Source organism: Sceloporus occidentalis, unplaced genomic scaffold (genome assembly GCF_023333645.1).
Source record: "Sceloporus occidentalis isolate IW3139 unplaced genomic scaffold, rSceOcc1.0.p SCAF_11, whole genome shotgun sequence".
Lineage (NCBI taxonomy): Eukaryota > Metazoa > Chordata > Lepidosauria > Squamata > Phrynosomatidae > Sceloporus > Sceloporus occidentalis.
Genome location: NW_028316991.1, coordinates 4,776,878 through 4,800,304, shown reverse-complemented (window position 1 = coordinate 4,800,304; position 23,427 = coordinate 4,776,878). Strand labels below are relative to the sequence as shown.

Sequence of the window (23,427 nt, the reverse complement as noted above, 5' to 3'; positions counted from 1 at the left end):
CTCTTAACTGTTTATGTGCCAGAGGGAATAGCAACAGGTGAAATTAAAATCTATGAAGCAGTGTCATTTGTGGTGTTCCTCAAGCCCTGCTGTGTCTTAGGTCCTTCCGAAATGGAGGTGTCTAATATTGCACCACTAAGACCATATGTTCCAGTTGAGTCATTAGAGGGGACTACTTATGGCTGTCAGTTGGAAGAGTTAACCCCCCCCCCATGGTCTTCTTTTCTAGGCGCTCACAATATTTGCTGTGTATACATGTCTATTGTTCTTCAGCCCTAGACAACACGATGCTGTGTATAGAAGCAGTAGGATGTTGTTGTTGTTGTTTTTACATGCCTTTCTTAACTTCTTTAGTCACCGTCTGTGCCTTTAGATACACTCCATGTGCTTTTCGTTCCATCTGAGGCCGTTTCAAATGTTGGAAAGCGTGGAATGGGCCCTGTGATGTATGTCGAGTCACTTTAGCCTGTGCCAAATGATTCTGTAACCCTGGAAGTGTTTTAGGTCTTCTACAATTTGATATATTTTTTCATAGGCTCACGCAGGTTTCGCTCATGGGTTCTGGGCCCCTAGATGATTTGTTGAATATTTTTCTTTGCCTAATCCTGCCCGAAATGTTTCTCCTTCTGTCCTCTCGCCGAGCTGAGTGTTGGGCTCAAGGCTTTCACTTCTGCATTTTAGGTTTCACTATTGTTTGCTTTCATTCTTCCAGTAAGTGTATGTATTTGGCTGAGTAATAAATGGAGCCCCAGATCTGCAACTAGCTGCTGTGAATTCCATGTATAACCTTTAGAACGGGCAATACAATACGGGTTATACAGCTTATATATACCCTCCAGCACAACAAACTGGATCGGATAACCCATTTAGTGATGATGTTCTGTTGACGTATGTGATGTTTTGTTTTTTTTTTTTACTTAAAACCCAAACTTGTCTAAGGGGACACATATGTGGTGGGGTCATAGAATGTAACATATACCTATTTGTATCTCCCTTGTATTATATGTATACGACTCTATAAAGTAGCCGCGGTATTAACCGTTCAGAGCGGTTGAGTTATGTTTTAGAGAAAGGCATCTTAAATGTTCTAAAAACACCCCTTGTCCAAATTGTGCTCTCAGCAGAATTGGTGGAATATCTTAAAGGAGACTTTTTTTTTTTTTAGATACTCCAGATCTATCATGTTAAATACAAACTGAAAACCAGAAAATTCCTTGTGCAGGTGCCCATCATGCCTCATGCTTGTATTGTTCTTTATAAAAAAAAAAAAAAAAATCATTTAGATAACATATATCTACAAACCACAGCATATTTCCTGTGGGTCCTAGGAAGAGTACTTCTAGGACCCTCATTTTTCTTGAAACTACATGCAGAATGTTTCCGTGAGTTCTTTTGATGTCTAAAAGTCATTCATGCCTAGACTTTAAGATCACAAGGCAGGGACATAATTTAATTGTCAGCGATGCCAACTTTTGAATGACCTGGCTCCGTTGAAGTTCTAAACTGAGCAAAAACTCCTTTCAGTATAGAGGTGCGAGTGTTCTAACGATTAAGAAAGAACAATAAGGGAGTATGTATTATATATATAATGTAATTCATATATTGCATACAGTCTGGCTTCTACATTTTGTGACTGGCTCCTAGACCCCAAAGATGTCTGTGAATCCCTATTACACAGTTCTGGTGTAGAGAGGGTACCGCTGAACCAACAGGAGGCACCACTAACCATTTTACACAAGAATTTCTGTGTGTGTATCGGTCCCTGATAAGGAAATCTGGGAATACGTTCATGATCTTGAGCCCTTTTAACCCTTGCAAGAGCAGGGCCTGTAGAGATCCCCATAGCGGTGGGTTGTGAACCGTATTTTACAAGCCGTGACTCACCCCTTTCTGAAACACAGAAGGTTAACTCAAACTCTCCTCCGTGTGCTTAGTCATCTTGTCACGCGCCTCTAAAAGCAATTCCTGGCTTAGGCGATAGCGCAGCGAAAGTCTCACTTTCTCAGCCGAGAAGGGAAAGACGCTATTGCGCCCGGACTGCTGATATCTCTTCTGGGGGAAACTGTGATTTTCATAATGAGGGTGATGCGTGTTTTGTGTAAAAAAGGAAGCGATGCTAAGATTCGCTTTGGGCTGCTCCCGGTGAGAAAAAGTGCAGCTGTGCCTAATGTCATATCGCTCTTTAATGCACAGTGGGTGTTTTTGGCAGCCAGATGATGTATGGCGTATTAGTGTTAAAAAGATAAACCCGTTCGGGGAGCACAGGAAGGGCCGTGTGTTTTCTGTGCTAGCAGAATGAAAACGAACGTGACGTTGGCTTCACCCGGCCATATGGCAGCCTTTCTAATTTTAGTATAGTGCAGATGTATAATTGTCTCACTTGCTTACCTCCTAAAGCTTTCCTGAGCATCAACATGTCTTTAACTCCTTTTAATTCCCGGAAGGCCTACAATGTCTTGTAAAGCGTTTTTGTGGAAGAGTCTGAAACCACAGTGAATTAGCGGCATCCGTGGTGTGCCTAAGCTGACTGCATATCATATACGGTTAGCCGTAGAAAAAGCAAGTTTGGTAAAAATGATACAATTATTGGCTACCTGACGCATAATAGATGACAAGGTTTCAAGGCGATCTATGTCTCTTTTTCCAGATTATTATACCTGGATAACTGTAATCGAGGCACTGAAGCAACGGCACAGCCTACACTTATATGACAACACCCAACAATCTGCTGACTTTTGCTGGCTACCCACCCATACATTTTTCCTTTATCCTTTTGAGGGCATCCTGGCTTTCAAAAGATATGGTTCCCTTCTAATACATATCAAGTGGCTTTAAATATGCCCTTTATAAAGAGCGTCCTGTTGAAAAGTGGCACCGTTCTTTTATCCCTTTACACCAGTTTAGTTTGTATGCACAAGTCTAGTGTGTTTTCATGTAGTGGTTCAGTTTTGTGTTTAGTATGTAATTTTTATATACATATAATGTGTGTGTGTGTGTGTGTGTATGTATGCATGTCATTGTACAGCACTACTCCTATAAGAAATTTAATTGAGTAGTATTGGAATTCTACTATGTGCTTGACTACTTATGTTATTTCTTACCCTTTTTTCTTTTAATCAGGCTAAGACTATTATTATTATTGTTACAATTAAACAGAAATATAGATTTATTATTAATTTTATTGTTTTGTAAGGCCGTGTCGTTTATTTGTCAGACTGCTGACATGTTCTGATTTTCTGGTAACTGTGGGGAGGTCCCGCTGTTACAGTATTTACAAGAAAGCAAGTGTGGTTTTCATGGTGTAATAAATTGTTCTACAGAGCTACGGCAAATCTAGGAGTCGTGTTACTTTTGTAACCTTTTATTTAGGGATGGTCGCCTATTTAATGGAATAAGGACCATCACTAGACCAATGGTGTCAAAACCCAGGCCTTAAGGGTCACAGAGCCAAGATCGCAGGCAAATGTCCTGTCTTGTTTGAAGCTGTTGAGGTCCAAACAAAGTAAAATTTAGGTTCTGTAGTGTCCTCTTCCTGATGAAAATGCCTATATGAACAAAACATGAAACATTCATTGGTGCAGGTGTCTCACCACTGTTTGGTGTATCTTCAAGCATCCATTCCCCATGCGTGTGTAATCTTCCTATAATTGCCATTGGCGTTGTTTGACTGACAGTCTTGGAAAGTATACCGTTTTAGATGTTATCGCATATGTGACATGTTTGCATACCCAAGCAGAGCTCACATGCCTGGACATGGATGTCCGTCGTTCACTGGAAGGGCAGGTTTCCAACACACAGATCCACTACACTGCAGAGATGTTAGCTGAGACAATACAATGTTTCCTTACACAAGCACTTCTTCTTGTAGAACAACAAGGCATAGTCCACAACGATATTGCTGAGAAGACAGCTGTCGCCTTTTAGAATGTTTGTTTGTTTTTAATCGTTTTTGACTTATTTTTATGGTTCTTATGCTAGTTCAGAAACGGGTGGAGTTGGAGCAGCATTCCTAAACACTTTTTGGCCCAGAATACATAATTTTTGTTGTATTTGTATAATGTTTAGAAGGTCTATGCTTAATCAAAACTACCTCTAAATTGTAATTGTTTAACAATATAAAGTAGTGGGCTGTTTTGGGGAGCAGAGCTCATGTCATCAATTTCCTGTTGTGACGTTAAGTCCTTTTCCCCCACCGCGCCACCGTTACAAAAGCCAAGGGAACCATCTGCTTCCCCGAAATGGGAGAGAGAACCTCGTAGTAATAGTCATGTAGATCCTGAGACCTGGAAGTTGGGATGGCTGCTCCTTCGGCAAACATGTAGGTGGGTTTCTAATACATTGTGTAGCTTAATTTGCCATAACCATTATGTGTGTTTAATTTAGTGTAGGCTTTGTCTGATTTGTGGTGTTTTTATTTAGCGTTGCTGTACTTTTCCTGGGCAGTGGGTGACTAGCTGGCAGACTGGGGATTTATTAATTATGAGTTGAGGCGATGACATACTTTTTGTGCCAGCGTGACTACTTTATGAAAGAGTCTCCCTTCTATAAAGTTATGAAGTCTCACTGATTCAACTACACATTATACAGGGCCAGCCAAGCTCTTCCTGCAGCGGAAGTTGAGTAGTGTTGAGCCTTCATAATGCATAGTGAAGTAGGTTGTTTGAAACTCGCTCTTCGTGAAATGTTTTTAGGATGTTGCCATGAAATATGTCTTCTCAGGTCAGCTGGTCGTAGGTGTGTTATCAGTGTCTGGAAAGCAATACAGGAAAAGTCCTTTCACAGATCACATGTTGGTGCAGTAATAGTAACCTAGCCAACCCCACCCACAGTACAATGTTTTCATCCGTTCAAAGAGTCAAAAATAAGCAATACGTTAAAGGTGAGGTTCCAGCTGAACTGATTTCACTTTCTTCTTCCCTTCAAGGTCTCCTCACCTTTGCACTCTTTCCACGTGAAAGGGCAGACAAGAGTCTAATTAGCTTTTTTTAAACTCATATTATCTGGCTTTCATGCCACTTGAGTTTTAGCGATTGTTTGTTTTCCCCTATTGTGTGTTCTTGTTAGAGTGTGATTGTTCAAGGTCTTGAAATTCCCTCATTGATTCTGCGCTTTTAGCTTGCCACAGACTCCGCTTGTGAACTTTTTGATATTGGACAGTGGCACACTTGATTTTGGATAAGGTTAACTTCTTTCACCATTGGCTTGGCTTTAACATTTCTCGGCATCATGGCTGCCCATGTGGCAGCTCAGGACATCACCCTTATTGCATTTAGTGTTTGACGTGACTGCCTTTCTTAGATCACCAGCTGGTTTGGTCTCAAACAAAAAAAAATATATGAATTTTGAAATGTGTTTCAGACCGTCTGTATCCTGTGATATATAATTATAAAAAAAAAATATATATATAATTCAATCCTGGATTATAACATGAGAATCCTTTTACCCAGCATGTGAAAGACGATGGCGATACTGGCCGTAACTTTAACTAACCAAACTTTTTTGAGTGGTGTTTCGGTGTCTACAGTGTATGCTCCTGCCTGTAGTCATTTCGTTGCTGCCCTACATACACTCGTGTCTTCTCATAAAAGGTCGGATTGAGTTAGAAATCTGGGACAAGATTCAAATTAAACCCAAGAAATCCCCCGGTGCAGATTTTACTAGAGAGCAGGAGGAAATGTGTGTTTGCTCTTACATTTGCCAGATTAAAGAACATTTTTCATATGCTAGCACTGAACCTGGCTGAACGTAACGGAGTAGTCGTGCTCCCCACCGTCATTGATGTGGGGATTTGGAGCTATTCCTGGCAAGCATCTCCCCTCTGCCTCTGAATCCGGAGAGTTCTAACGAGCTGCGGTAACGGTGTTAATTTAACCTGTATGTCTAAATGTATGTCTTGGCACAGCTAAGGCCTGGTTGCATCGGTGGCTTATTAAATGCCGCGGAGACATTCTCAGACACAGTATGGTATTTTATTAACTGGGGCAGTAGCAGTTAATGTGGTTGATTATTGCATAACACGCCAGAAATATTATCACTGACGCTACTATTATTGTTAGTAATCAGCCCAACGTGTTCTGCGTAATTGTTTTGGCTATAAAAGTAAATTAACAGATTAAAAATCGACAAACAAAGTGTCTGGGTCATAAAATAACAAGGAAGGATGATTGGGAGCGATACATTGTGGGAGGGCAAGACATTAAAATGTTCTTGGATACCTGAGTGGGGGTATTAATATGATTGTGTGTGTTTTCCTGTAACATCCTTTTTGCAGGTTTCAATGCTTAAAATACACTAATTAAAATAAAAACCTTCCAAATGGAACAACCTACCAAGTAAAAGTAAAAGCTACATCTCATTCTCGTCCAAAGGGATTGATCCTGGTATCTACTCCATGTATTGGACTGTGCAGATCACCTTTCCTCACATCGTAGCACGATGATAAAATCATTACGTGTCCCGTCTCTGAAATTCATAATCCCATTTCTTCTTCTTCTTTGGAACACTGCGATATTTTTAGTTTCACAAGTTAATAAACTTTTGTCAAGAGCTGGTTGGGTGCCTATTATTTGTGTAGAAACCGTCCTCGCAAAAGCCCGTTGTGGAAATCACAGGAACATTTTATCTTGTTACCGCGTTGGAAAGCTTAGCACGTTCATTGCAGACTTACATGTGTTGTGTTGAGCGGTTTGAAGTTCTTGCACAGTTGTTCCCAAGCCAGACCTCGAGGTCCAGAAACCATGCAGGATTAAGGAGCTGCCATGGTCTGGTCCAACAGGGACATTAGATGGTGTCCTCGAAGGTTGGGTTGGGAAGCAGCTCTCTGTGTTGGTGTTCGTTTGTGTGTGGCTGTTATTTAATATGTACACAACTATCACTTTCTTGCAGAAAAAGCAGCAGCAGCAAATGAGGATGAAGTTCAGAAGGCTGATGTGTCCTCTACAGGCCCGAGCGTCATAGACAAGGATGCCCTTGGACCAATGATGCTTGAGGTATGACCAGCAGGAGCATGGCTTCCGATATGGCTAACCACTGAACGTTTAGGGGCCCGCCGAAAACTTTCCCCACGTTTCTAGTAGAAAATAATCACCTCTAGAGAATTGACTTTGTCTCGCTGTTCATTATTAACTGTTGATACATCGCTATAACCCACAGAATTGAAACAAATTTGTGGTAATAGTATGTGTTAATTGTTTCTTGTGTTTCCTTACATTTTTTCCTTTTTCTCGTGTTTTCAGTTTTCTCATTTACCTGCGTTCTTATCAATGCTATGTTTGCAGCAGCAATAAAACACGGAACTTAAGCATCATTTAAATCAGGGGTTCTCAAACTGCGGCCCTCCAGCTGCTGCAGGACTACATCTCCCATAATGCTCCTTCAGCTAAGGGGCTGGCTGAGGAGTATGGGAGATGTAGTCCTGCAGCAGCTGGAGGGCCGCAGTTTGAGAACCCCTGATTTAAATACAAATCTGACATCCCCCCCAAAATGATAATTTTATAACAAATCCTCCTAAAATCTGCCACCGGCAGCCATGGCTCACCTTCTTTACCCAAATTCCCTGAGGACCTGTTGCAATCATAATTTATTGTTCCGCCAGGCTAATTCATTTTTCTCATTAACCCCTTCGCGACCTTTGCCGGTTCAGGACCGTCATGACATGAAGGTCACTAAATGACCTTTGACGGTCCTGAACCGTCAAAAAGTAAAATAAGCTTAGAAAGTGATCAACGATCACTTTCTTCGCTTAAACGGCGTTACTGTAATGCCTCGATGTCGAGGCATTCAGCAAGGCCGAGATCGGCATCGGGGGCCATGTCTGGCCCCTCCCCGAGGCGTCAACAGCCGCCATACATTGTATGGCGGCGGACGCCCGTTTTAAAAGCGTTTAGGAGGCGATCAACGATCGCCTCCTAAACTTAAATGGTGTCGCTGGAATGCCTCGATCAGGAGGCATCCAGCGACACCAAACACTTACCTCTGGGTGGGCTGTGACCGCTCCGGAGAGCGGTCACAGCCGCCGCTGCCGGTGATCTTCGCCATCAAGCAAGATGGCGGCGGCCCGGGAAATAAAACAATAAAGACGAAAAAGTTCGCTAGAGGGTCTCCAGACCCTCTAGAGAACTGGCTCCACTTGCTGGTTGAATACAGGTACTGCATTCAACCATGCAAGTCAATGGAGCCCAGCTTTCTAATCACTATGTGATTAGTAAAATATTCAAAAAAAATAAAAATAAATAAAAAATGGGAAAAAAAAATTAAAAAAAAATGTGCTAACATTTAAAAATAATTATGCAGTGATGTCACTAGATGAACCATCCAGTACCAGCAAAATGTGTAAAAAAAAATATAAAAAAAGTATTAAAAAAATAAAATTAAATTAAAAAATAAAGTTTATTATTTTGAGCAAGTGCTAAAATTTCTCAAAAATCTCAACAAAGAGTTAAAATAAAAGCACTTCAAATACCCAAGGGGTGTCTAATATATAAAAAAAATGGCTGATGGGGTAAATTGGAGTGGCCTAGCTCAAAGATAGGGCATAGGTACAGACTGACCAAAATGGAGAAAAAAAGCGCACTTCCCAAATGTGGCATTTTAAATCTGAAACAACCCGACAAACCCATGCATGTCGGGTATCACTGCACTCAGGAGATGTTCCTGAACACACATTGGGGTGTTGTTTGACAGTGGCATATACCAGGACCTGTATATCTATAACTAAAGTACAATTTGTGTGAAAAAAAAATAAAAAAAATTACTATTACAAAGTTTGACAAAGTGTAGTTGTATAATTGGTGCATGGAAAGGGTTAAAATAACAGCATTTGGAATACCCTGGGGTGTCTAGTTTTCAAAAATATATGGTTTGAATGGGTTAAATTGAGTTAACCGGCTTCAAAGATGTTCCAAAGAGGAGATGGAGGCAGACTGACCAGATTTGTTAAAAAAGATTTGGAAATCATAAAACGCTGCTTGTACTTATTGCCCTATAACTTACAAAAAACAGCAAAAAAACATAAAAACATTGGGTATTTCTAAACTCAGGACAAGTAGTAGAATCTATTTAGCTAGTTTTTTTACTTGCTTTTTTAGGTGAGTAAAAGATTTTTCAAATAAAAGTCATAAAATGTTTTTTTTTTTCAATTTTTCACCATGTTTTTTTAATTTTTTTATAGTAAATAAGATGATACGATCAAAATAATGGTATCTGAAGAAAGCCCATCTTGTCCTGAAAAAAACAATATATAACTTATGTGGGTACACTAAATGGGTGAGGAGAAAATTACAGCTGAACACAAGCACCACAAAAGTGTCAAAACAGCCTCGGTCCCACAGGGTACAAAACGAAAAATGAGCCCGGTCCTTAAGGGGTTAAACAGCTAAACCTCTATGCGGCGCGTATGTATCTGCGTTTGTTATACTGCATTACACCTGAATCTGGATGCTGGCTTCCTTCAAACTATTACAAAAAAAAAAAAAAAGGACAAGTTTTTTTTAGGGAGGTTTGGGAAATGTTTATAATTAATTACTGGAAATGATCAGTACAATGGCGCAATTAAAATAAACAGATCACATTTCTGTACTGCTAATATTGGGTAAATACAGGTCTACCCTACCAGAGGGGTGATTATCCTGGATTACTCCCACATCCTGATAAATGGTAATTTGCCGGCTGTGAGTGATGGGTTTGGTTTAACAGGGAGGCTGCAAGCTGGCCACTTTCATCCTAACCGCCTAAATGTGATGCTTGAGATGTTGAGGATTCCCCGCTCCTCTCCGCTTGTCTTCTCCTCTGGGCTGTAATGGCAGCAGACAGCTTGTACGGTCTGTGTATCAGGCAGGTCTGATTCTCATCAGCCAGACATTGTGCTGCTCCATATCTAATCTTGCTGCATGTCAACAGCACATCAATAAGGAAGCATCTGCTTTTTAATTGTTCTGGTGATGTCTGCACATTTGTGCGTGTCATAACATAAGTATATGGCTGTTGCTAAGCAGCCAAACACAGGGCTGCAGTTTCTCACAGCGGAATAAACATCACGTGACCCGCACAGATGCACGCTTTCTGCCTTGTTGCTAGCTCATTTTACCTCTTATATAGAGATCAGGCTGTCCGAGCGGCGTCCCGTGTACCGGTGGTTTTCCGTTAGCCCCCAGCCAAAAATAAATTATTTATTATTATTTTTTTCCCTGTTTAAATTATTTGGTGTTTTTAATCGCCTATAGAATCCTTGTGGTCTAATCCTATACAGCCCTTTTGACTACTTGGTTTGCGTCTTAGACTTCAAGGTGGTCTCCAGGCCATCCTTTATCATACCTTTTTTTCTACAATAAGCACCTTAGATAAGCGGCGTCTTAAATAGGTCAGCTTATTTTTACTTTAAACAGAGCTAAGCTACGTCAGTAGGGAATCCCGGATAAAAAGATTATATATAGTTACGTGGCCGTCCTGCCAAAATACAGGTGAACCGTTTAAGCCGGTAATACTTTGTCACCATGTGCCACGAGCTGCTGTGGTGCTTTATACGGCAGAGGTAAATATAGCAAATATTTAGGGGGGCTTTCTCCCAACGATTTTAGTAACTTTTTTGTTTTTATTAGTATTGCGGCCCCATATAATTCCAATATAATAATAATTAAAAAAAAATGTATACATTGTATACACACTCTAAAGATACTTACCTTCTCGCATATATATATATGCTCTCTGGGTTTTTATCTAGATATGAAATTTAAGGTGTTTTTTTTTCTCTTCATTTGAAAGCGGATTCTGCTTAGCATCCCGGTAGCTTTTTTCCATTGCTGTGTGGGCTGTGACTTTTTATTCTGACTGTAATATACGGTACTCGAGCCAGTAAAGATTAATAAATAGATGAATCATTACCGTGACGTTTCTCTCACATCCTGGCAAGTATACTTCATATCGCCTGAGTCTGGAAGCTTTCATTTAATATATAACACATTCACAGCACTCTTTTGATACCATCCTGGTCTTTACACTCAATACAGACATGAGTAGATATAGAATGTTAACCCCTCTAATACCGGGCATAAGTAGATTCAGAGCATTAACTCCTCTATTACCAGACATTACACACACAGTGACAAACAGTCACACAAACAAACACTCATACCTGGTGCTGGCTGCAACTTAGGCCGAGTCCCTCCTTCACACCAACTCTGAGTATCAGGAGAGGCTTCCGAGCTCTCAGGCTATCAGTAGAGTTGAGAAGTCTCTCTTGATTGGCTTAGACCTCCTTCACTCCCTGGGACTTAAAATCCCGTTGCAGGACTGTCCCGGGCAATCCGTACATGTGGTCATCCTAGTGTGTGTGTGTGTGTGTGTGTGTGTGTGTGTGTGTGTGTGTTCTCTCAATTGAAATCTCCGACTGCCAATTCACGGCCAAATTGCCTAGAAAAACGTTTAAGTGGACGATGACGCAGCACGAAAAAACCCCTTGTAATAAAGCAGATTTTAAGGCACTTACCTCTGTTTCGGCCTTTCAGGTAACTCTTAAGGGTTATGTTTTGTTTCATGCTTTTGATGAAGCTTTCAAGCAGCACCCTGGAAGGCCACATTTACTTTTCACACAATTTACACTAAATCAACAATTCATAAACTCTCCGATCCCTTACCAAAAGTACGAATAACCTAAAGTACGTCTATTGTATAAACATTTCTAGATATTACAATCAAGCGTTTGTCACTTCTGCTTTTCCTGCAGCAGCCACCGACTGCCATTAATGCTTGTTTTATTTCTGATGAAGGCATCGCATTTTCCCAGCTGACTGTTTATTTCGTTGTGATTGCAGGCGCTGGATGGGTTCTTTTTTGTGGTGAATCGGGAAGGGAGTGTGGTTTTCGTCTCTGAGAACGTGACCCAGTATCTCCGATACAACCAGGAAGAGCTCATGAATACAAGCGTGTACAGCATCCTGCACGTCGGAGATCACAACGAGTTCATCAAAAACCTGCTGCCAAAGTCTTTAGGTAACCGTTTATTCCTCCTACTTGAGGGCAGGAGTTTTTTGTTTTTTTTTTATTGCCCTTTATTACCTTTTTTTTTTTTTTTTTCTTTCAGCTTCACTCATGTTCTCTATAGAGATGCACGTAAATTATGGCATTTTATGTTGGCGCACATTACAGCCCACGTTGTTTGATAGCACTTCTTTCTTTGGGGTCATTATTGGCCATTGCCTGGTTAACAGCTACTTGTGCTGTTGTCATTCTTGATGCGGCATAAAATTGCCTTTTATTGGTTAAATTAGGTGTTCTGACATTCTAGTGAACTGAAATTGTCTTGTGTACGCAACATTCTTTTCTCCTTCCCGCAGTGAATGGTGGACCTAGACGTAATAGCCATACCTTTAATTGCCGTATGTTGGTGAAACCAATGACAGAGGCAGAAGAAGAAGGTCATGACGGCCAGGAAGTACACCAGAAATATGAAACTATGCAGTGCTTTGCAGTATCCCAACCAAAGTCCATTAAAGAGGACGGAGAAGGTAATATGACGATTCACGTCTAAATGTTTCATCATATTGTAGCTGCTTGCTATCTCTTTCTGATGTGCAAACATAAGCAGCCTCCTGTAACCACTCGTGTCATTGTTTCATTGCAAATTGTGTGTTTCACTGATTTAGCAGCATCCTAGCTAATCATGTTCACAGAAATAACCAATATATGTGAAATGCCTTCAATGGAGATACACCCCAGCGTCGGCCTACCAGGGGGATCTCATCTTCCTCTTTTCAGGATTGGCATGATAATTCCTTCTGTTATCTTCTGTCCATTATTAAGTCAGGTAGACTTTGGAAGGGTGTGTGAGGAGAAGGGGAGAACTTTGGGACAGGAATTTATTTAGGAAATGTTGCCACCAATTGCAGCTTCAGTTTAAGAATTTCCATAACACTTACATAGATCACCAATCATAATGTCTGATTTACAGCACGTGCTATAGGTAGTTTTAATTAAGTGAAGTCTGCGATGATGAGAGAGTTGCCTTCTAAGCTCTATCAACTTTTGCCAGCGTTCATCTGCTTCCCAGCTGCATCTTCATCCTTAATAAACTATGACTCCTGATGCTCCTCCACCATTAGTGTCTCAACAGCTGGAGCCCAGCTGCAGGTTACCAACCTTTTATGCATCGCGTAACTCACATTTTGTTTAATCTTCCTTTTTGTTGTTAGGGCTGTGATTTATTTGGTATTTACTCAGTCCAGGGTATTTACCAGGAATGCAGTTTAAGCTGCTGGTTAATAACCCTTCAGTCTACTTTCCGTGAATCTTTTACTTGCCAAATTGAGCACCTCTTGTTGTGTGTGTGTTTGCGGTGTGGAGGGACTATTGGCCTAAAATCACAAGACAAAACACAATCAAGACCAACATTTCACTTTGAGTACCCTTGATGACTACTTTCTTTGGAACACCATTGACTTTAGTATGGGGTTCATTATAGTTTGATATACCCTGTCTTTACAGTCATTTCATGTTCTAGAGCAGCTGTTCTGTAAAACAATTTGTAGACATCCTCATCTGGAGTTGTTTGGTGAACATATTATATTCTGTTAAACTCCATCATGCATGAACTGATTTTCCAATTTCTCTTGCTGAATTTTGCTGCTTAAACTTTGGTATTTGTAGATTTTCAGTCATGCCTAATTTGTGTGGCCAGAAGAGTTCCAATGAAAGAGAGGCCTCCGCTTCCCACAACAGAGACATTTACCACACGTCAGGACTTGCAAGGTAATAATCCATCATCGCACTTGCTAATCTGCCATTCTGATGCTTGCTTCAAAGGGTGTATGTATAGATAGTAGAGAGAGTATTTTGTTTTCCCCTGGAGGAACAGTGATGATCAAATGGTGAAAGTATGAAGAATCTGGAAAAACCACACACACACCTACACACACACACCTACACACACACACCTACACACACACACCTACACACACACACCTACACACACACACCTACACACACACACCTACACACACACACACACACCTACACACACACCTACACACACACACACCCCTAAACGTGAGCATTTGATGAGTTTACACTTCTTGTATGTTAATTGTCATTTTCTAAAAATCTAGAAAATAAAGTGTCCCACGTCGGTAATTATCACCTAAATAGGATTACACGATTTTGTTTTGTTTTACATTGGTAAATTCTTGCAGCAATTTCATAAATAAAGTTTTCCAGGAGTTTTTAGATCGGGTCATTTGTGTGAGTTAACCCTTGTGAATGTCACCACAATGTACCATGCTGCACGCAATTTGATTCTGATGGCAATTTGTTCATTCTTTAAAACTGAAGGCAAGATCACGTCTTTGGATACAAGCACCATGAGGGCGTCAATGAGACCTGGGTGGGAAGATTTGGTGCGGAGGTGCATACAGAGGTTCCATGCTTCACTTGACGGTGACATGTCTTACAGCAAGAGGCATCACCAAGAAGGTATCTGTAGTACACAGGAAAGATAAAAACTGTGTCTTCTGTTTCCATACTGTGATATATATTCCTTTTTTCCCTAACCATACATCCAAAATGTCTTCAGCTCTCAGGCAAGGACTTGCGTTGAGTCCGATGTACAGATTTTCTCTGTCCGATGGCACGATGGTGACCGCCCAGACAAAGAGCAGGCTCATTCGTTCACAGACTAATGATCCTCAGCACGTAATATCCATACATATGCTTCAAAGGTAATTTGCATCTGTTTCTTTGCTCCCTACAAGCGCCAGCGAAGATGTACCACATAGCTGAGTTCTCAAAAAGAGCATGTAGTTCTAAAATGGTTATGTTCAGTTTCCATTTAGTATTAGTTTAGTCTTCCATTGTTGCATCTCACTTAGTAAAAGTTCCCAGTTCTTGGATGCTTTTACAGTTGTAGTTTACGCTACAAGTAATGGGCTTGACTAGGGCTGCAACTAACGATTATTTTCATAATCGATTAGTTGGTCGATTATTTTTTCGATTAATCGGGTAAAAAAAAAATGCAAATTTTTCGTTTATTTTAAATAAAAACGTATAATTTACAATGGCATTTCACGATTCGCCTTCTTATTTTACTGACATAATAATTAAAGCTATATTTTAACAAGAACTCAAAAAATATCAAAAAAAGCTTTACTAGTAAATATTCATGTAAACTATTTTTGCCCAGTTATACACATCTCACCCCCAGCTTGCCTCTCTGTCCCAGAAATGCATATCAGGAGGGGTATAAGGCATATCAGGGGACAGAGTGGCATATAGGAGGTATAAGGGGATACCTCCTATATGCCACTCTGTCCCCTGATATGCATTATACCCCTCCTGATATGCCTTATAGCCCCCTATATGCCACTGATATGCCACTTTGTCCCCTAATATGCCACTGTGCCCCCTGATATGCCTTATAGCCCCATATATGCCACAGTGCCCCAATATGCCACTGTGCCCTCCTGATATGCCTTATAGCCCCCTATATACCTTTACCCTTGATATGCCCCGATATGCCTTTTACCCCTATATGCCACTGAGATGCCACTGTGCCCCCTGATATGCCTTATAGTGCCTTCATGCCACTGTCCCCCCTGATACACCTTATAGCGCCTTCATGCCACTGTCCCCCCTGATACACCTTATAGCCCCTTTATGCCACTGTCCCCCCTGATATGCCTTATAGCCCCTTTATGCCACTGTGCCCCCCGATATAAGAAAAACTGACATCACTAAAATTGTTTTTTATATTTATATTTATTAAATATAGACAAAAAAAATACACAATACAATATAAATATATATAAATATATGGACAATAAATCAAATATTATAGACATAAAAAAAAACCACAAATGCACATAATTAATAGATCCCGCAAAAATTCTACCTGCCCCACCAGGGGTTAATATATCAACAGAAGAAACACAGGGCAAATGAGCATAAAAATAAAGATAATACTTACCCAGTGCTGCTTACTTGTCCTGTTTTTCTTCTGTTGATATATTAACCCCTGGTGGGGCAGGTGGAAGTGGCAGCGAGATGAAGTACCGGAGGTTGCGCACATCGCCCACTTAAATCCAAATCCCCTGCAGGCGCTGCAGCGGGACCTGGATCCTCTCCGGCAGCCGGTAGGGGTCTGTGTGATGCGCGCAGACAGCCGCTTCTCCCCTCCGCTTCCGTTGGGGCTTCCATGATGGAAGCCGCACCGGAAGGTCACATGACGCCGGGTTCAGTAATAGAAGCCCCGGCGGAAGTGGAGGGGAGAAGCGGAGGATGTCTGTGTGTTTTGCACAGACCCTCACCGGGTGGCAGAGAGGATCCAGGTCTCCTGCAGCTTTGCGGGGGGTCTGGATTCTACAGTTATAATCCGATCTCTATTTGAGATCGGATTATAGAAGGACGGGAGTTTTTCAGAGCGTTTGCTCTGAAAAACATAATTTTATAAATCGATAAAAATCGATTCAACTAATCGATTATGAAAATCGTTGACAACGATTTTCATAATCGATTATTATCGATTTTATCGATTCGTTGTTGCAGCCCTAGGCTTGACCTTTGTGGGTTTTTTGTTTGGTCCCAAAGTCTTCTGTCTGTCCTACACTTCACATTAGAGTCCAAATGCCGACCGCTAACTTGTAGAATTACGTGATATAAATCTTAAAGTATATCAGCCGCATATTCTTTCTCAATGTATATTTTTGTATGTAAGACCTTGTTGTATAGATGTTGTTGGCGCTATGCAAAAAGGAATGTTAAACATTGCTGAGGTTTGTGCATTGGGGGAGTATTGTTCCATAGTACTGCCAGTTAGGTGAATGGTTATATGTGCTTAGACATAACAGAAAAATATTGACAACTGTTTTATTCTTCATTGGATTTTAGAGAACATAATATGTGTGGAATAAATCAGGACATGGCTGGACAAGGCATGGGAAAGACTTATAACCCCGTTAGCTCCGGCAGTCCAGCCCACCAAACCATGTGCAGTGGGAACCCTGGTCAGGACACAACCATAAGTAGCAATATGAATTACGCCATAAATGGCCCAAAGGAACAAATGGGTTTGCCAGCAGGTAGATATGTCACTTCAGGGGGGATGAACCATATCTCCAGCATGCAAGCAAATGCTCCTCAGGGTAACAACTATGCACTCAAAATGAATAGCCCATCACACGGAAGTCCTGGCATGGGTCAGGGCCAGCCTAACTCTATGCTATCTCCCAGGCATCGCATGAGCCCAGGGGTGGCGGGAAGTCCTCGTATTGCACCCAGTCAGTTTTCCCCTGCTGGAAGTTTGCATTCACCAGTTGGCGTATGCAGTAGCACAGGAAATAGCCATAGTTACACCAACAGCTCTCTAAATGCACTTCAGGCGCTCAGTGAAGGCCATGGTGGCCCTCTTGCCCCACAGCTTTCTTCTCCTGAGCTGAAAGTAGGCAATTTGCAAAACTCACCTGGTAATATGAACCCACCCCAACTTAGAAAGATGGGGAGCATGGACTCTAAAGAATCGTTTGGGGCGTATGGAGACCAGGCTGAAGGAGCAACCGGACAGGCAGATAACAACTGCCATTCGGCTGAGCAAAAAGACTGTCATGAAAACACGGCATCTGGTGGGGACAAAACAGAAGGACAGAACAGGTTGCTGGACAGCAAAGGCCAGACTAAACTGTTGCAGTTGCTCACCACCAAATCTGAGATGGAAACATCTGGAGATGCAAACGGCAAGGACTCAATGGGACATTTTCCAGTCAATAATATGTCTGCCTCAACACATGGAACCTCACTGAAAGAAAAGCATAAAATTTTGCACAGACTCCTTCAGGACAGTAGTTCTCCCGTTGACTTGGCCAAGCTCACAGCAGAGGCCACTGGGAAGGAACTGAACCAAGAGTCCAACAGCACAGGCTCTGGCTCCGAGGTCTCTATAAAACAAGAACCAGTGAGCCCCAAGAAGAAAGAGAATGCACTACTTCGCTACTTACTGGATAAGGATGACAGTAAAGATAACTTGGCAGATATAACCCCCAAGTTAGAGCGCTTGGATAACAAGATAGACTCTTCCAGCTGCACAAATCTTTCAGCTGTAAAAACTGAAAAAGAAGAGACAAGTTTTGGAACTAGTGATCAGGTAAGAAAGTCTTCTGTCCGTCTTTTTTTATAACTGCTTTGCTTGTGACTTTTTGTGGTAGATTTCCCTGCTGTTTGCACTTGATATTTAGTCTTCCATTGTTGCATCTCACTTGGTAAAAGTTCCCGGTTCTTGGATGCTTTTACGGTTATAGTTTAAGCTACAAGTAATGGGTAAAACTGAACTGACCTTTTTTGTTTGGTCCTAAAGTCTTCTTCTGTCTGTACGACACTTCACATTAGAGTCTGAATAAGGGTCAGTCCATTAGCAACTGGAAAGTTGCCAGTTGTGTGTTTTTTGCTAAACCGAGTTTAGGAGACACTAACCATGTTGTTTTAATTTGGGTTCTTAAAGGAAAAGCCATGTTGTAACCTTATGTTTTGGCCAGGTAATTACTTAATATGGTTAATATTATATGTGGCTTGCTAAAACACAAGTATGGAAGTAATCTGATCTAGATGTATTGTAATAGCTGCGATCCTCAACAATGAGAAGGTCGGGCGGGGGTTGAAAGCAATCCCTAAATAATTTGTTTTACACCAAAATCAAATTGTGACACGCTTGGCTATGGTATGGTTTTCAGCATCAGGACCTTTATTGCATGTTATTTATAAGAAGTACTTTCTACATGTGGAGTGCACCCTGAGAGTTTCAAGAGGATCAGCTTTGCTTTGTGAGATGTATATTGTATCCCAGTTATCCTATGGCTGTATCTGCCCTGTCTATTACTTATATATGATTTGTATTTTCCCAGGTAGCCATAGGTGTTTTAGTTATTATGAATACTTCCCTCTCTGGGTGATATTGATTCTTGACACCTCCTAGAGGCATTCTAAGCTATTCGTGTTCACTTTGATGTTACTTCTTCCATTGCCACATTAAATATTGTCCTTTGTTTACTAGTGGCTGGCTCAGGGTTTATATAACTTTGGCTTTATTGTACATTGATTACTTTTTCTTCCTTCTTTATACACGCACTCACGTGACCTAAAATGTATTTTTCACCCCATTTTGGTTTCAATGTACTATTTCTTGATGGTTTGTTCTGGTTTTCTGGGACAGCAAGCCCTCATTAAGCTCATCCCCTTGAAAAATGTACCGAACCCCAAGCTACGCGTAGTATGTTCTGCAGGTTGCAGGGCTGCATCAGGACTTGGTTCATTTCATTACACCGTGTATTTGATTCTTTCTGGTTTGATTGCTTAGTGCAATGTTGTTGTGTCTCTTTTTTTTTTTTGTGTGTGGAAAATTCTAGTTTTCTAACAAACCCTCTACATGGCAATAAAAGTTCCCAGTGGTTTGCTGCCTTGGGAATTCATACAAGTCTCATCATTTCTGTGTCAAAGATTTTGAAAACATCACAGTATGTAGCTGTCAAAAATACTAACTTGTGTATAAAATCGAGACTTTCGGAACTCTTCTTCATTTTGCTTTATCTTTCTACGCTCTCCATTAGCCGTATGTGTAGATTTATGCTCTAGAACAAGGGTGGGCAATTAATTTTCCCATGGGGCCACATGAGAAATTGGAATGGTTTTAGAGGGCCAGACCTCTACAAACTACAAACTCCGAAGCCTTGTCCATTTTGTTAACTTATGTGCTGTTTAATAAAGTTATTCAAGCCTACGTCATTGGTAGAGGTGCTTGAATAAGTAAGGCCTGAATAACTATTAGCACAGCACAGAAGTGAACAAAATGAACAAGGCTTCGGAGTGCATACCGTATTTTTCGCTCTATAAGACGCACCTGCTGATAAGACGCACCTAGATTTTAGAGGAGAAAAAAAAGGAAAAAATATTTTGAGCTAAAAAATGGGCTAAAATATTTATTACAATAACTGAATAAGCTATGAACACAGTAAGACACACGCAGTAAGACACACACAGACACAGTAAGACACACACAGACACAGTGAGACACACACAGACACAGTGAGACACACACAGACACAGTGAGACACACACAGACACAGTGAGACACACACAGACACAGTGAGACACACACAGACACAGTGAGACACACACAGACACAGTGAGACACACACAGACACAGTAAGATACACACAGACACAGTGAGACACACACAGACACAGTAAGACACACACAGACACAGTGAGACACACACAGACACAGTGAGACACACACACACACAGTAAGACACACACAGACACAGTGAGACACACACAGACACAGTGAGACACACACAGACACAGTAAGACACACACAGACACAGTAAGACACACACAGACACAGTGAGACACACACAGACACAGTAAGATACACACACACACAGTAAGACACACACAGACACAGTAAGATACACACACACACAGTAAGACACACACACACAGTAAGACCTCCCTCCCTAACCCCCCTTCTCAGTATCTCCCCTCTAACTCCCTAACCCCCCCTTCTCAGGATCTCCCCCCCCGCCCCGGTCACTTACCTTAAACTCCTGTGTTGGAAGCGTGAGGCGTTTGTCTCGGGTGCCGGCGCTTCACTGCTGATCGCCGGCGTCTGACGTCATATGCCGGCGCCCAGCGTAAAGCGCCGGCACCCGAGACAAACGCTTCCAACACAGGAGTTTAAGGTAAGTGACCGGGGCGGGGGGGGACACCGGACTCATTGGTGAGTCACCAGGACACTCTTTGCGGGCCGGTCCGAGCTATTCAGCGGGCCGGATGTGGCCCGCGGGCCGTGCTTTGCCCAGGTCTGCTCTAGAATGTGCTGATTCCAACACTCTGTGGCAGGGCAAGAATGTCTTGTTTGTTTTAAATGTTTCTATTCTAAGGCTGTAGATGGATACCTTAGATCTATGGAATTGCTTTGTATTAATTATTGTATAACTAGTGTGAGATATCTAGTTAGATCCCCCTTGTTTGCCAGTTTGTACGAGGACGTCATGACTGCTGTATCTGGAAACCCATTGCAGGGATAAGAGCATTTTTTAAGAACTTTGCGAGGATGGGAAATGCTAAGAAGCTGCATAATTAAATTACTATTAATATATATCTTCCTTTGGGAAAATATGCATGGTGTTCTAGTTTGGAACACAAAACCATTTCAGTTCAGCAGAAATCGCCATACTGTGTTTTTGTGTCCCACTTAGAGAACGGCAGACATTTAAACCCCTCTCTCTATTGGCTTGACGTATGTCTTTATAGCACGCGCATGTGCACAAATGCACTGTAGTAGTAGAAGTGTAAAAATCCTTCTAATATTGGTGAATTTGCAGTGAATTCCCTCCGTTCTAGAGAATTCTCTCTAGAATTGTTCCCTTTAAGTGCACATGCGCGGACACTCGCTCATCTGAGATTTCCAGGGGCTCTGCATGTGCCGAAAGCCATGCGATGACTGGCTGCATCTAGTACCCAAATCTCAATTAAAGAACTTTAATATGCGTTAGTTGTTTGTGATGCTGTTTGGGGCGTAAAAAAGATTGTGTGTAAGTTGAATTCGGTTGTTAGGGGGATGCTAAGTGAACGATTGACTCTTTACCTGGCGGCCGGTAAACCTCAACGTTCCCTTTGCCGCCCCGTGTTAATGCTTGATCTGCGAGGATTCCAGTATATCCGCTGCGAGTATGCGCCGGGTGATGAGGAGCCGACCCGAGTCTGCAGTCACGCTGCCTGGTTTGCTGTAATTCCATCCCCCTCGCATACTGCTGGCTGGCCGTGGAAATGCAGACATGCGGGCACACGCACCTTTCTGCTATTCACGTACTGTACATGGAGACGGGCTTACTGTATGATTTAATGATGTGCCTGCGACGGTGACTTCCATAGGCTGCGTTCGGTAATGAGAGGTCTGCTCGGAAGCTTCCAGTCTGGAGATAGGTTGTTTTGTTCGTGTCCATTGGTTATTATTGTGGGTTTTGTCTTGTGTGACTTGCTATACTGGAGTTTCTGCTCCCCGTGTCACGCCGTGTTAGTACCGCTTAGCAGATGTGTCCTCTGCCGTGCCGACGGCTCTAATATGGTTTATGATCATCTTTATGATGAGATAACCGATCACATTTGTCAAACATGGGCACACCTTCCCTTACTTTAGACTGCATTTTAACACCATGGCTGGGATTCAGCAGTGCAAAAGCTATTGATTATTCTTACTGACACAATTATATATCACTACCATATTCCACCTCGCTGTACACCAAGCACAAGAGACATAAGGGGCGCTCACGGTGTCCTTTAGTAAGGAAGCGACCTTGTATGGTTCCATCGTATCAGTCTGAATAGATGGCACTAATGTGCGCTCCATAATTACAGCGTCACTAGATCGGCCGTAAGTTGGACCCCCCCCACCAATGTGCCTGAATCTTAAAATGAGCCCCAAAGCGGGGACCACCCATCTTTCACGTAGAACGGTGTGTCTGTCTGTGGTCTGTTATCTTCTGTTTCCTGTGGCTGTCCAATTGAAAATTCCCCGTTTACCGCTTATAACAATCTGTTGTTTTTGTTGCCAGCATTCACGGCCAAGTCCCGATCTGGATAACCTGGATGAAATCCTCGATGACTTACAGAACAGCCAATTAAACCAGCTCTTCACAGACACGCGGCCAGATGCCAACTCTGTCGATAAACAAGCCATCATCAATGACCTGATGCAGTTAAGCGGCGACGGCGCAGGCCTACCTCCGGCAGTCCAGAAGCAGCGAATGCTCCGGATGCAGCAGAGCAGTAAGTCACGGACCTCTGTGTACGATTTCCTGTCCCTCCTCGTCTTCTCCGCAAGCAAACAGTCGCGTGTTTTCTGTTTTGGTCCGAGATGTGTTGCGTGGGTAGCCCAGTGTTAACAAAGAGCGCCCCCTGCTGCCCATCAAAGGGAATAGTAGCTGGCAATACCACTAACTGCCCAGTTTCGTTGCGCTTCTTGTTAAACATGCTTTCCTCCTCGCTTTTCACCGGTACGGATTGATAAATGTATGGGAAAGCTCTCTATGGCGAAGGGGATGTGTTTGATGGTACTAAGCAGGTTAAACAAACTATATGTTCCTTCCTGTTGCAGCATATCTCAAAACGATAACGTTTCTATAATGAAATGATGTATCATTTGGGCAAATGTAGTCTGCTTGCAGTTAACACGAGAAAAAGCCCAATTGCCTCGCATTGCTTACCAATTAGAGAGAGTCTTTTGTCAGAGGATTTATCATAATGCTTACACTTCTCTACTTGAAAAGATCTCAAGATGCAAAATGCAAAGGAATTGGTCCCCATGGTTCTGAGAAACGCATGCGACCCATCCCCTAAATATAACTTGTATCCACTAAGCTTCCTTAAAGAAGTGAGCATTACTCTTAAGAGGCATTTG

General features: G+C 41.9%; 1 protein-coding gene across 1 annotated transcript in view; it reads left to right on the top strand.

The window, feature by feature from the left end:
• Nucleotides 1-23,427, top strand: part of LOC149305465 (nuclear receptor coactivator 2-like) — a 39,334-nt gene that overhangs the window by 3,870 nt on the left and 12,037 nt on the right. The window contains exons 3-10 of the mRNA XM_089477527.1: nt 6,886-6,989; nt 11,808-11,985; nt 12,330-12,500; nt 13,639-13,740; nt 14,320-14,460; nt 14,561-14,705; nt 16,870-18,118; nt 22,583-22,796. Coding sequence (XP_089333653.1) covers nt 6,886-6,989; nt 11,808-11,985; nt 12,330-12,500; nt 13,639-13,740; nt 14,320-14,460; nt 14,561-14,705; nt 16,870-18,118; nt 22,583-22,796 — 2,304 coding nt within the window. The remainder of the gene's footprint in view (nt 1-6,885; nt 6,990-11,807; nt 11,986-12,329; nt 12,501-13,638; nt 13,741-14,319; nt 14,461-14,560; nt 14,706-16,869; nt 18,119-22,582; nt 22,797-23,427) is intronic.